At 47.8% G+C, this 15,316-nt stretch overlaps 1 protein-coding gene across 5 annotated transcripts in view; it reads right to left on the reverse strand.

Moving 5' to 3' along the window:
• banp (BTG3 associated nuclear protein) overlaps nt 1-15,316 on the reverse strand; it is a 314,498-nt gene that overhangs the window by 114,745 nt on the left and 184,437 nt on the right. For 4 of the 5 annotated variants that reach the window (XM_072518074.1, XM_072518076.1, XM_072518078.1 and 1 more), the window contains one exon: nt 5,700-5,825. In XM_072518074.1, coding sequence (XP_072374175.1) covers nt 5,700-5,825 — 126 coding nt within the window. The remainder of the gene's footprint in view (nt 1-5,699; nt 5,826-15,316) is intronic. The other variant, XM_072518077.1, reaches the window with a different exon arrangement.

Genomic DNA, 15,316 nt, shown 5'->3' on the forward strand with positions numbered 1-15,316 from the left:
TCACTGTATATGGAACGGACAAGAAGTGGAACGGCTAAAAAAGCGGCGTTGGAGCAGCGAGGGCAGGAAAACAAGATGGCGGAGGCCGGAGATAAAGTGGAATGCGGGCCGGAGCTGCAAGAGTTTATCAAGCGCTGCTTTGAGGAGCTGCGGAAAGAGATGCTGGCGCCTATGCTGTCGGCGATCAAAGGATTAGGGATGACCCAGAAGGCCCACGAGGTAAAGATCCAGGAGGTGCAGAAAAAAGTCGATGAGAACGAGGATGAGATCTTGGGCCTGGCGGTGAAGTTGGAGAAGCACGAGGCCCTGCACAAAAGGTGGGCGGAAAGATTCGAAGACCTGGAGAACAGGTCGAGGAGAAAGAATCTTCGGATCCTGGGTCTCCCTGAAGGAGTGGAGGGGGCCGATGCCGGGGCATCTGCGAGCACGATGCTTGAGTCGCTGATGGGTGCGGAGGCCCCTCCGAGGCCTCTGGAGCTGGATGGGGCACATCGGGTGCTGGCGAGGAGGCCCAAGGCCAACGTGCTGCCAAGGGCGATTGTGGTGAGGTTTCACCGTTTCATGGACAGAGAGAGGGTCCGGAGATGGGCCAAGAAAGAGCGGAGAAGCAGCTGGGAGAATGCGGAGATCCGAATCTACCCAGACTGGGGCACGGAGGTGGCAAAGAAGAGAGCGGGTTTCAACCGGGCCAAGGCGGTGCTGCATCGGAAGGGAGTGAGATTCGGAATGATGCAGCCAGCGCGATTGTGGGTCACATTCCAGGATCAACATCACTACTTTGAAACGCCTGAGGAGGCTTGGACCTTTATCCAAACTGAAAAGTTGGACTTAAACTGAGGGTTTGTAGGGGTGGGGGGATGTTGGATGTTTGTTGTACACAGGGTTTTAATCACGCGCAAGAAATGTTCCACGGGTTGGGTGATGGATGGGGAGGGGGAAAGGGATCGGGTGAGAAGACTGTGCGAGAAGGTGGGCGCTGGTGCTGGAGGGAGGGGAGGCTCGGGGATGGGGGAAATGAGATAAGGCTGTGACAGGAGCTGCGCCAGAGGGGGCGGGGCAGGCTCAGGAAAGCGCGGGCTTTTTCCTGCGCTAGGGAAGGACGGCGGGAGAGATAGGGTTGCTGCTGCACTGGCCGAGGGGGAATTGGACACAGGAGAGGTGGTCGGGGGTGCCCCGTCTGGGGGACTGGAGGGTGAGGGCGGTGCGGGCACGGGACTAGCCGAGAGAAGGTGATGGCTAGTCGGGGGGCGGGGCAATCCGGCTGATAATGTGGAATGTGAGGGGCCTGAATGGGCCGGTAAAGAGGGCCCGAGTGTTCGCGCACTGAAAGGGACTGAAGGCAGACGTGGTCATGCTCCAGGAGACACATTTGAAGGTGGCGGACCAGGTCAGGTTAAGAAAGGGATGGGTAGGACAGGTATTCCATTCGGGGCTTTATACGAAGAACACAGGGGTGGCAATATTGGTGGGGAAGCGGGTGTCGTTTGAGGCCAAGAATATTGTAGTGGACAATGAAGGTCGATACGTGATGGTGAGCGGTAGGTTGCAGGGGACGTGAGTGGTATTGGTAAATATATACGCCCCGAACTGGGACGATGTTGGATTAATGAAGTGTATGTTGGGGCGCATTCCGGACCTGGAGGTAGGAAGCTTGATAATGGGTGGGGATTTCAATACGGTGTTGGACCCAGCACTGGATCGCTCCAGATCTAGAACCGGAAAGAGGCCGGCTGCGGCCAAGGTGCTTAGGGGGATTATGGACCAGATGGGGGGAGTGGATCCGTGGAGGTTTGCCAGGCCGCAGGCCAGGGAATTTTCTTTTTTCTCCCACGTGCACAAAGCCTACTCCCGGATAGATTTTTTTGTTCTGGGCAGGGCGCTGATCCCGAAAGTGGAGGGAACGGAGTATTCGGCCATAGCCATTTCAGATCACGCCCCGCACTGGGTGGAACTGGAGGTGGGAGAGGAGAGGGACCAACGCCCGTTGTGGCGGTTGGATGTGGGACTGCTGGCAGATGAGGCGGTGTGCGGGAGGGTGAGGGGGTGCATTGAAAGGTACTTGGAGGCCAATGACAACGGGGAAGTGCAGGTGGGGGTAGTATGGGAGGCGCTGAAGGCGGTGGTCAGGGGAGAGTTAATCTCCATCAGGGCTCATAGGGAGAAGAGAGAGGGCAAGGAAAGGGAGAGGTTAGTGGGGGAGATTTTAAGAGTGGACAGGGGATACGCAGAGGCCCCTGAAGAGGGACTACTTAGGGAAAGGTGAAATCTCCAGATGGAGTTCGACCTGTTGACCACAGGGAAGGCAGAGGCACAGAGGAGGAAAGCGCAGGGGGCGACGTATGAGTATGGGGAGAAGGCGAGTCGGATGCTGGCACACCAGCTCCGTAAGAGGATGGCAGCGAGGGAGATAGGTGGAGTCAAGGATGGAAGGGGAGCTACGGTGCGGAGTGGGCTGAAAGTAAACAAGGCATTCAAGGCCTTCTATGAGGAGCTGTACAGATCCCAGCCCCCAGCGGGGGATGCGACGATTCTTGGACCAACTGAGGTTCCCGAGGGTGGAGGAGCAGGAGGTGGCTGGTTTGGGGGCACCAATTGGGTTGGAGGAGCTGATTAAAGATCTGGGGAGTATGCAGGCAGGGAAGGCCCCGGGACCGGATGGGTTCCCAGTTGAGTTCTATAGGAAGTAGGTAGACCTGTTAGCCCCGCTGCTGGTGAGGACTTTTAATGAGGCAAGGGAGGGAGGGACCCTGCCCCCGACAATGTCTGAGGCGACGATCTCTTTGATCCTGAAGCGGGATAAGGACCCACTGCAATGTGGGTCGTACAGGCCGATCTCGCTCCACAACGTGGATGCTAAGTTGCTGGCAAAGGTGCTGGCTACGAGGATCGAGGACTGTGTCCCGGGGGTGATTCACGAGGATCAGACGGGATTTGTAAAGGGCAGGCAGCTAAATACCAATGTGCGGCGGTTCCTAAACGTGATAATGATGCCATCGGTGGAGGGAGAGGCGGAGATAGTGACGGCTATGGACGCGGAGAAGGCCTTTGACCGAGTAGAGTGGGAGTACCATTGGGAAGTGCTGCGAAGGTTTGGGTTCGGGGGAGGGATTATTAGCTGGGTTAAGCTCCTATATAGAGCCCCGGTGGCGAGTGTGGTTACGAATCGGCGGAGGTCGGAGTATTTTCGGCTGTATCGAGGGACAAGGCAGGGGTGCCCCCTGTCCCCCCTGTTGTTTGCATTAGCAATTGAACCCTTGGCCATGTCATTAAGGGAGTCTAGGAAATGGAGGGGGGTGGTCCGAGGGGGAGAAGAGCATCGAGTGTCGCTTTACGCAGCCGACCTGTTGTTGTACGTGGCGGATCCAGTGGAGGGGATGGTGGAGGTCATGCAGACTCTATGGGAGTTTGGGGATTTTTCGGGCTATAAGCTCAATGTAGAGAGAGTGAGCTCTTTGTAGTACAGTCAGGAGACCAGGAAATGGGGATAGACGATCTACTGTTGAGTAGGGCGGAACGGAGCTTTTGGTACTCGGGGATCCAAATAGCTAGGTGTTGGGGGGCCCTACATAAACTTAATTTGACAAGGCTGGTGGAGCAGATGGAGGAGGACTTCAAATGATGGGACATGTTGCCGCTCTCGCTAGCGGGTAGAGTGCAGTCGGTCAAAGTGGTGGTCCTCCCGAGGTTTCTCTTTGTGTTCCAGTGCCTTCTAATCGTGATCACCAAGGCCTTTTTTAAGAGGGTAGGCAGGAGCATTATGGGCTTTGTGTGGGCGAATAAGACCCCGAGGGTAAGGAGGGGGTTTCTGGAGCGCAGTAGGGATAGAGGAGGGTTGGCGTTGCCGAATCTGGGAGGCTACTACTGGGCAGCCAATGTGGCGATGATCCGTAAGTGGGTGATGGAGGGAGAGGGGGAGGCATGGAAGAGGTTGGCGATGGCGTCCTGCAAAGGAACGAGCCTGGGGGGGCTGGTGACGGCACCGCTGCCGCTCTCGCCGACAAGGTACACCACGAGTCCGGTGGTGGCGGCAACGCTAAAGATCTGGGGCCAGTGGAGACGGCACAGGGGTGCAATGGGAGCCTCGGTGTGGTCCCCGATCAGGGGTAACCATCGGTTTGTCCCAGGGAGGATGGACGGCGGGTTTCAGAGCTGGTATCGGGCAGGGATTAGAAGAATGGGGGACCTGTTCATTGATGGGACGTTTGCAAGCCAAGGGGCACTGGAGGAGAAGTTTGGGCTACCCCCGGGAAATGCTTTCAGGTACATGCAAGTAAGGGCATTTGTGAGGCGACAGGTGAGGGAATTCCCGTTGCTCCCGGCACAGGAGATTCAAGATGGGGTGATTTCGGGTGTATGGGTCGGAGAGGGCAAGGTGTCGGCGATATACCAGGAGATGAAAGAAGAGGGGGAGGCTTTGGTAGAGGAGCTGAAGGGTTAATGGGAAGAGGAGCTGGGGGAGGAGATTGAGGAGGGGCAATGGGATGATGCCCTAAGTACGGTTAATTCCTTTTCCTCGTGTGCCAGGCTTGGCCTGATACAATTTAAGGTGGTTCATAGAGCGCATATGACGGGGGCGAGGCTGAGTAGGTTCTTTGGGGTGGAGGACAGATGTGGGAGGTGCTCAGGAAGTCCGGCAAACCATGTCCATATTTTTTGGTCATGCCCGGCACTGGAGGGGTTCTGGAGGGGAGTGGCGGGAACAGTATCTAAGGTGGTGAAAGTCCGGGTCAAGCCAAGCTGGGGGCTAGCACTATTTGGAGTAGTGGACGAGCCGGGAGTGCAGGAGGCGAAAGAGGCCGGCATTCTGGCCTTTGCGTCCCTAGTAGCCCGGCGAAGGATCTTGCTAATGTGGAAGGAGGTGAAGCCCCCCAGCGTGGAGGCCTGGATAAATGATATGGCAGGGTTTATCAAGTTGGAGAGGATAAAGTTTGCCTTGAGTGGGTCTGCGCAGGGGTTCTACAGGCGGTGGCAACCGTTCCTAGACTATCTCGCGGAGCGCTAGATGAAGGTCAGTCAGCAGCAGCAGCAACCCAGGGGGGGAGGATATCTTTTGGGGGGGGGGGGGGGGGGAAGAGGAGAGGAGGGAGGGAAGGGGAAGGGGGGTTTATTTGGGGGGGCATTCGAGCAAGAAAATACATGAATGAGCCGGAAAACTGACATGTACGGGAGGAATCCAATGTACAAAGCTCTGTATCATATCGATTTACCATGTTCATGTCTTGCTATGTGAGCTTTCGTTCTTTTTGTTACGGGGGGGGGGGGCTTGTTTGTCAGGGTGAAAAATGTTGTTAAAATTCTTAATAAATATATATTTTTAAAAAAGAATAACCCTTGCAAGAATTTTTCCTGCTGTTGAAAGAAGTATTATTCCATGATGACTGTCATAGATGGACTTGCTCCCTTTCTATCTATAGATATGAGTTACAGCGACATCCTTGCAGTCCAGCAAGGCCCAAAGGTTCAAAAGGCCGTAATGACTGTATGATATAAGCTCTATGTGACATTAAGGTAAACAAATAGGTTATTGTGAGCACAGGAAATTCTTCAAACTCACATTTATTAGCAGAAAAGCTGAATTCAAAGTGAGTTTGAACTAAATGTATAGCTACAAGACCGAAATGTCAATCTCTAAATGAAGGATTGATGGAATCCACCTTCTGATTTATAAATCTTCCCAAGGTATATCTTGAAAATACTCACTACTTGTTGAACTTGTCCATCCTCTCCTATGCGATGAATATGAACTTGCTGAGCATTTGCCAGTGCATAATGGAGTGTTTGTGCCTGATTCTGCTGTAAATCTCCTGTTGATCCTTGCATTCCCCCTTCAACAAAGAGAAGCAGAAAGAAAAATGCATGTAAGGAAAGTGTGGACTAAATTAACAAAGATTTAATAGTACAATGTGATATCAGGTTTATTTTGTTTGCATGCCTGCCCTTGTATTTTGCATTTTTTTCAAATACAGGCTCTTATATTTTATCCATGATTTTCCTAAATTACCTTCTCCAGCAAGAAAACAGATGGGCAAGTACTCTGATCCCATGTCTGAGCCAAATCCACTCTGAGCCCAATGCTAACAGGTGCATGATAATTGTTCATGGGTGACCATCATCTAATTTCTATTCCTTGGTGAGAAAGTCTCTGACCACCCCCGAAACATTAAATGCTATCACTCCTCACAAGGTGACAAAATAAAAATCCTGCTCCCATCAGCATTGAAATTTAAAGCCTTTGATAACTTCATCCAAATAGCTTATTTCCCCAATAAATTAGGAATATACATGTTTTGGTACATCATCTGCCCATCTATTACATTTATAAATATTGCGGACAGTAGCAACCACAGGGTTGACTCTTGGGCCATGTCCAAGGTTATTCACTTTGGTAGTAAGAATAGCAAAGCAGAATATTTCTTAAAAGACATGGAACTTGTTGATGATCAAAAGGAATTGGATGTTCATGTACAAGGAATGCGAGGAAGAACTATTTCACACAGTGAATGGCAATAGACTGTGGTCTATTTCTTATTTTCTTACGCTGCTTCACCTGTCTATCAAATTCATGATTTTGCCACTCATCACAATCCATTTATTTTGTACTGCTTCCTTCTTAATCCCAGAGTGTTTCATTGTACCCATAAAAATGAGGATTAACACTTTGAGTTTTGGTTAATTTATCACGCAACATAAGCAATTTCTTTTTTTTTTTAAATAGAAAAAAAAAATGGTGTACCCAATTAATTTTTTCCAATTAAGGGGCAATTTAGCGTGGCCAATCCACCTACCCTGCACATCTTTGGGTTGTGAGGGCGAAACCCACGCAAATACGGGGAGAATGTGCAAACTCCACACGGACAGTGACCCAGAGCCGGGATCGAACCTGGGACCTCGGTGCCGTGAGGCTGCAGGGCTAACCCACTGCGCCACTGTGCTGCCTCAACACAAGAAATTTCTGTTCATATTTCATATTCTTAACGCTTGCGTTTTTTTTTCTATACCGTCAGCCATTATTTTCAGTTGCACTCTCAACACCATTCCATAGTGGGACTTCTTCCTTGGCAACACTACGAGAATAAATCAGTCATTTCACATTTGTGTATTATCACCTATTTCTCACCTGCATAACAGCACCTGACTTTGCCCGTGCCAGCTCATCTGCTGCTGAATCTCGGTCATGCTTTTGTTACCTCTAGTTTTGATTAGTTTAAGGCTGGCCTCCCACATTTTACCCTCCATAAACTTGAGGTAATCCAAAAATCTGCTGCTCTTGTCTTAACTTGCACCATCCTGTTCACCCATTGCCCATGCTTGTGACCTATGTCAGGCACAATAGCTCATCAATTGGTATGCTTACCCAATGGGGTATTCACAATGGCCACTTATGCTTCCATACATTCTCAATGCCTGAAATAGCAATAATCAGCATTTTCCAGCATTAAAAGCTGTAAAATTAACATTCTACGATTTTTCCAATCTCCCATTATTTTACATCTTGTTTCTGCAAGGGATCACTCAGTCTTCTTTTCTACTATTAACAAACCTCCAAATTACATTTTGTTTGAACCAAAAATTCATGCAGTTTATAAAATAATTTTCTTGGTTTACTTTATCAGCTTTTTGATGTTGGCTTTTCTATTTTTATTTCAATCTGCCTCTTGCCAATTACATAAAATCCATAAAAATATTTGTATTTTTTATTCAGCTACTTTAAAAAATATATTTTTATTGAGACATATATAATTTTAACAATTTTCAAGAGGAAAAACAACAAAGTAAATAACACCCACCCAAACAACAACCAAACCCAGCCAACTGGCTTATGTACACTATTCCCCTTTCCTTACTAACTATTTCCCACCTCATCCAACCCCCCATGCCTCCCTATTTCCTTTTACCCCTCCTCCCAATGTCACTAACCAATACATCGGGGGTTCCGAGTCCCTCCACGGGGGGCTGGTTTAGCACAGTGGGCTAAACAGCTGGCTTGTAATGCAGAACAAGGCAGCAGCGCGGGTTCAATTCCCGTACCGACCTCCCCAAACAGGCACCGGAATGTGGCGACTAGGAGCTTTTCACAGTAACTTAATTGAAGCCTACTTGTGACAATAAGCGATTATTATTATGATTATTAAGGTGCTCAGAAATGAATACAATGTTCCAAATAGGGTCCGGCCAATGATTTGTAGAGCTGTAGCATCACTTCCTTGCTTTTTACCCTATCTGCCTCTATTTATAAACCAAGGATCCGATAAGCCTTCTTAACAACTGTTTCAACTTGCCTGGCCATCTTTCGAGGAACTATGTACTTGAACTCCGAGGTCCCTCTGCTCATGTACTACCCTCAAAGTTGAGCTAGTATTTCTACTCCAAAATGCATTACCGCACCTTTCTCTGCATTGAAATTCATCTGCTAGGTGTCTGCCCATTTGGCCAACTTGTCAATGTCCTTCTGAAGTCGTTCAGCGTCATCCTCAATTCATTAATCTCCCTAGCTTAGTATCATCTGAAAATTTAGAGATTTTGATCTCAATACCCATCTCCAAGTAGTTCATATAAATCAGAAAAAGCCAGTGTCCCGACACTGAACCCTGGGTAACACCACTTTCAACTCGTCTCCAGTCTGAGAAGTGCCCATCTATACCTATCCTCTGTTTCCAATCGCTTAGCTATCTTCTAATCCATGCTCTCATCAATCCAAACATTTCTAATTTGTTAACCAACATGCCACGAGGCACCATATAAAATGCTTTCTGAAAGTCCAAATATAGATCTAAAGCACTACCCTCATCTACTGCCTGTGTCAGCTTGTCAAATTAAATTTCCCAGACATGACCTGCCCTTGACAAAGCCATTTTGACTGTCTAGTATTAACCTATTTTTCTTATGTATATCTATCTTATCCCATATTCTGGCCTCCATCAGTTTTTCCACTATTGATGTCACGCTGACAGCTCTGTAGTTTCCCATGATATCCTGTGCCCCTTTCTCAAACAATAGCATCATATTTGCAATCCTCCAGTCCTCTGACAAACTTATTTAAGAATTCCACAGATAACTCCGAAACAAAGACAACTCAAGTTACCAGAATAGCTTCCAACTTAAATGAAAAGACTCAGAAGCTCCAAAAACAATGGAAAAAGTATTCAAAAACTGGCTAAAAGTATGAAACAGGTCCAAATTAAGCTTCCATTGTTGAAATGTGAACAGCCATACACATCAATATGGTGCACAAGACAAAAGGAGAAAGAAGCGCCAAGGAGACAATTCAATGTTCATCCACCCTACAAGAAACAATTTTTTAAAAAAATATATATATTTATTAAAGTTTTTTAACACAATTTTTCACCCTTACAAACAATAAACCCCCTCCCCCTCGTAACAAAATAGAAAGAAATCGCACATAGCAAGATATATACATGGTAAAACGATATGTTACATAGCTTTGTACACTGGCTCTCTCCCGTACCTGCCAGTTTCCCAAATCTTTCATGTGTTCTCTTGCTCAAACACCCCCTAGGCAAACCCCCCTTCCCCCCTCTCCCCCTCTCCCCCCCCTCCCCTCTCCCCCCCCCCCCTCGCCCCTCTCCCCCCCCCCCTCGCCCCTCTCTCCCCCCCCTCCCCTCTCTCCCCCCCCCTCGCCCCTCTTCCCCCCCCTCTCCCCTCTCTCCCCCCCCCTCTCCCCTCTCCCCCCCCCTCCCCCCTCCCCCCCCTCCCCCCCCCCCCCCCCCCCCCCCCCCCCCCCCCTCCCCCCCTCCCCCGAACCCAAACCTACGCAGCACTTCCCAGAGGTACTCCCACTCGACGCGGTCAAAGGCCTTCTCCGCGTCCAAAGCTGCCACTATCTCCGCCTCTTCCTCCACCGATGGCATCATCATCACGTTTGAGAGCCGCCGCACATTGGTGTTTAGTTGCCTGCCCTTTACAAATCCCGTCTGGTCCTCGTGGATCACCCCCGGGACACAGTCCTCGATCCTCGTAGCCAGCACTTTTGCCAGCAACTTAGCATCCACGTTGAGGAGCGAGATCGGCCTGTATGATCCACATTGCAGTGGGTCCTTGTCCCGCTTTAGGATCAAAGAAATCGTCGCCTCCGACATTGTCGGGGGCAGGGTCCCTTCCTCCCTTGCCTCATAAGAACATAAACATAACAACTAGGAACCAGGAGTAGGCCATCTGGCCCCTCGAGCTTGCTCCGCCATTCAATGAGATCATGGCTGATCTTTGTGGACTCAGGTCCACTCTCCGGCCCGTACACCATATCCCCGAATCCCTTTATTCTTTAGAAAGATATCTATCTTTTTCTTAAAAACGTTTAAAGAAGGAGCCTCAACTGCTTCACTGGGCAAGGAATTCCAGAGATTCACAACCCTTTGGGTGAAGAAGTTCCTCCTACACTCCGTCCTAAATCTACTTCCGCTTATTTTGAGGCTATGCCCCCTAGTTCTGCTTTCCCCCGACCAGTGGGAAACAACCTGCCCGCATCTATCCTATCTATTCCCTTCATAATTTTATATGTTTCACTAAGATCCCCCCGCATCCTTCTAAACTCCAATGAGTACAGTCCCAGTCTACTCAACCTCTCGTCATAATCTAAACCCCTCAACTCTGGATCAACCTACTGAATCTCCTCTGCACTCCCTCCAGTGCCAATATGTTCTTTCTCAGGTAAGGAGACCAAAACTGAACACAATACTCCAAATGTGGCCTCACCAACACTTTATACAATTGCAGCATAACCTCCCTAGTCTTGAACTCCATCCCTCTAGCAATGAAAGACAAAACTCGATTAGCCTTCTTAATCACCTGTTGCACCTGCACACCAACTTTTTGCGACTCGTGCACCAGCACACACAGGTCCCTCTGCACAGCAGCATGTTTTAACATCTTACCGTTTAAATAATAATTCATTCTGCTGTTATTCCTCCCAAAATGGATAGCCTCACACTTGACAACATTGAATTCCATCTGCCAGGCCCTAGCCCATTCACCTAACCTATCCAAATCCTTCTGCAGACTTCCGGTATCCTCTGCACTTTTTGCTTTACCACTCATCTTAGTGTCGTCTGCAAACTTTGACACATTGCACTTGGTCCCCAACTCCAAATCGTCTATGTAAATTGTGAACAACTGCGGGCCCAACACTGATCCTTGAGGGACCCCACTAGTTACAGGTTGCCAACCAGAGAAACACCCATTTATCCCCACTCTCTGCTTTCTGTTAGTTAACCAATCCTCTACCCATGCTACCACTTTACCCTCAATGCCATGCATCTTTAGTTTATGCAGCAACCTTTTGTGTGGCACCTTGTCAAAAGCTTTCTGGAAATCCAGATATACCACATCCATTGGCTCCCCGCTATCTACTGCACTGGTAACGTCCTCAAAAAATTCTACCAAATTAGTCAGACACGACCTGCCCTTTATGAACCCATGCTGCGTCTGTGTAGAAGCCAGGTATTTCAAATACAACTAGTATAGGTAAAAGATAGCTGTTTAAGCATAAATATTAATTTATACAGCATAATTCACTTTTACTGAGGTCCGTTGTTCTGGCAAATGCATATTTTCAAAGTCAGTGTGACATTAAAACAGCACAGTTGCAAGACAATTTGACACTGCTTGTGCTAATTGGCAAGGACAAGGACTGAATACCATAGCAACATGAAGACACCATTGTTCACAATGCAGATAACAGCTAAGCTAGCTTAAAACCAGTCTATTGCTGGTAAAGATTAGCAGAATATCACATTCCATAACATGTAGACATGAAACAATTAAAAGCTGATTGAAGATGGACGGCTTGCCATCAAATCAAATGTGTTTGGGTCTAACCCAAACCAATTAGGATTATATTGGGGTGTGATTAGATGACTTAAGACAGATATGAAAGTGTATAACTGAAAAGTTTCCGCCCGCCATTTTAGTGTTGTCTGTCCTTAATTGCGGTCTTTAATTCTCTTAGTCTTTCTGTTAGTGAGTCTTTGTGTTGTTGTGTTGTCTTTCTGTTAGTTTAGTCAGTTTTGTCCTTAATAGTCTTTCTGTTTGAGATGTCTTTTGGGGGTTCTGTCTTTGTGTTAGTCTGTGTCAGTGATGTAGTGTACTTTTGACTTTGAGTTTGAGTTTAGCTGAAGATTAGCTCTCTCTCTCTTCATGTTTCATTTCCAGACTTTGACCTTTTAAAAGTTACTTTTGAGCTGTCTGCCTAAGCAAAAAGATAATGTCTGTAATTCTCTGAAAGCTTCGAATTGTCTACGAATTGCCTTTTAAATGACTTTCAAATTGTAATCAAGCAACTACAAATAAAACAATTCTTCTTGGCACCTGAGAAGTTTTAACTGCAAATTTCTGCTGAGTCCCAGTATTCGCAAAGTGCTACTGGTAACCGAATAGTGGAAATGATATAAATTCCTTCAACTTTACACAGTCGAATAATACTAGGAATCCAACAACTTGGCATAGTCCAAAAATATTACAAATCTTACAACTTGTCGTATTGCGCTAGGACTTTGATTCATCAACTAAGCTTCCCTAACTTGGCGTAGTTCGGCAAGTTAAGATCCCTTCAAATTAAATATTCTAACAATTGGCGAGCCAGCAAGGAGTTAACATTCTTTCAAATATAGATTCTAACAGTCTGCCCAATGGGACATTTTCCCTCCAGGTGCCCCGCTATTTCCTCCTTAATGATAGATTCCAGCATTTTACCTACAACCGAAGTTAAGCTTACCGGCCTATAATTACCCGCTTTCTGCCGACCTCCTTTTTTAAACAGTGGTGTCACGTTTGCTACTTTCCAATCCTCTGGGACCACCTCAGAGTCTAGTGAATTTTGATAAATTATCACTAGTGCGTTTACAATTTCCCTAGCCATCTCTTTTAACACTCTGGGATGCATCCCATCGGGGCCAGGAGACTTGTCTACCTTTAGCCCCATTAGCTTGCCCAATACTGCCTCCTTAGTGATTACAATCATCTCAAGGTCCTCACCTATCATATCTTTATTTCCATCAGTCACTGGCATGTTATTTGTGTCTTCCACTGTGAAGACTGACCCAAAAAACCTGTTCAGCTCCTCTGCCATTTCCCCGTCTCCTATTATTAAATCTCCCTTCTCATCTTCTAAAGGACCAATATTTACCTTAGCCACTCTTTTTTGTCTTATATATTTGTAGAAGCTTTTACTATCTGCTTTTATGTTCTGAGCCAGTTTACTTCCATAGTCTACCTTACTCTTCTTTATAGATTTTTTAGTAGCTTTCTGTTGTCCCCTAAAGACTTCCCAGTCCTCTAGTCTCCCACTAATTTTTGCCATTTTGTATGTTTTTTCCTTCAATTTGATACTCTCCCTCACCTCCTTAGATATCCACTGTCGATTTTTCCCCTTTCTACCGTCTTTCTTTTTTGTCGGTATGAACCTTTCCTGAACACTGTGAAAGATCGCTCGGAAGGTTCTCCACTGTTCCTCAACTGCTTCACCATGAAGTCTTTGCTCCCAGTCTACCTTAGCTAGTTCTTCTCTCATCCCATTGTAATGGCCTTTGTTTAAGCACAAAACACTAGTGTTTGATTTTACCTTGTCATCCTCCAACTGTATTTTAAATTCCACCATATTGTGGTCGCTCCTTCCAAGAGGATCCCGAGCTATGAGATCATTAATCAATCCTGCCTCATTACACAGGACCAGATCTAGGACCGCTTGTTCCCTTGTAGGTTCCATTACATACTGTTCCAGGAAATTATCCCGGACACATTCTATAAACTCCTCCTCAAGGCTGCCTTTACCAACCTGGTTAAACCAATCGACATGCAGATTAAAATCTCCCATGATAACCGCTGTACCATTTCTACATGCATCTGTTATTTCTTTGCTTATTGCCTGCCCTACCATCCTGTTACTATTTGGTGGCCTATACGCTACTCCTATCAGTGACCTTTTCGCCTTACTATTCCTGATTTCCACCCAAATTGATTCAACCTTGTCCTCCATAGCACCAATATCATCCCTTACTATTGCCCGGATGCCATCCTTAAACAACAAAGCTACACCATCGCCCTTACCGTCCATTCTATCCTTTCGTACAGTCTGATACCCTTGGATATTTAACTCCCAGTCGTGACCATCTTTTAACCATGTTTCAGTAATGGCCACTAAATCATAGTCATTCACGATGATTTGCGCTATCAACTCATTCACCTTATTCCCTATACTACGAGCATTCAGGTAAAGTACACTTATGCTGTTTCTTATGTCTTTGTTATGAATCCTAACACCTTGATCAGTAACTTTTCGCAAATTATTTTTCCTCTTACCCTTTCTCCTAATTTTCCTCGTCTTTGAACCCATATCTCTACACAATAACCTGTCACGTAACCTGCTGCCTTGCTCTCCATTAACCATTATACTGTCCATAGCTTTACCCTTCCCTTCCCCCCAACTTGCTCATTAAAGGTCCTCACTAGTATCGGGGCCAACAGGTCTACGTACTTCCTGTAGAACTCCACCGGGAACCCGTCCGGTCCTGGGGCCTTCCCTGCCTGCGTGCTCCCCAAACCCTTGCTCAGCTCCTCCAACCCAATTGGTGCCCCCAAACCAGCCACCTCTTGCTCCTCCACCCTCGGGAATCTCAATTGGTCTAGGAATCGTCTCATTCCGTCTTCCCCCGCTGGGGGCTGGGATCTGTACAGCTCCTCATAGAAGGCCTTGAATGCCTTGTTTATTTTTGTCGCACTCCGCACCGTGGCTCACCTTCCATCCTTGACTCCCCCTATTTCCCTCGCTGCCATCCTCTTACGGAGCTGGTGTGCCAGCATCCGACTCGCCTTCTCCCCATACTCGTAGGTCGCCCCCTGCGCCTTCCTCCACTGTGCCTCTGCCTTCCCTGTGGTCAACAGATCAAACTCCGTCTGGAGACGTCGTATTTCCCCAAGTAACCCCTTCTCAGGGGCCTCTGCGTATCTCCTGTCCACTCTTAAAATCTCCCCCACTAACCTCTCCCTTTCCATGCCCTCTATCTTCTCCCTATGAGCCCTGATGGAGATTAGCTCTCCCCTGATCACCACCTTCAGCGCCTCCCATACCACCCCCACCTCCCCGTTGTCATTGGCCTCCAAGTACCTTTCGATGCACCCCCTCACCTTCCCACACACCACCTCATCTGCCAGCAGTACCACATCCAGCCGCCACAGCTGGCGTTGGTCCCTCTCCTCTCCCAGCTCCAGTTCCACCCAGTGCGGGGCGTGATCTGAAATGGCTATGGCCGAATACTCCGTTCCCTCCACTTTCGGGATCAGCGCCCTGTTCAGAACAAAAAAATCT

This window comes from Scyliorhinus torazame, chromosome 10, assembly GCF_047496885.1.
Source record: "Scyliorhinus torazame isolate Kashiwa2021f chromosome 10, sScyTor2.1, whole genome shotgun sequence".
In the NCBI taxonomy this organism is placed as follows: domain Eukaryota; kingdom Metazoa; phylum Chordata; class Chondrichthyes; order Carcharhiniformes; family Scyliorhinidae; genus Scyliorhinus; species Scyliorhinus torazame.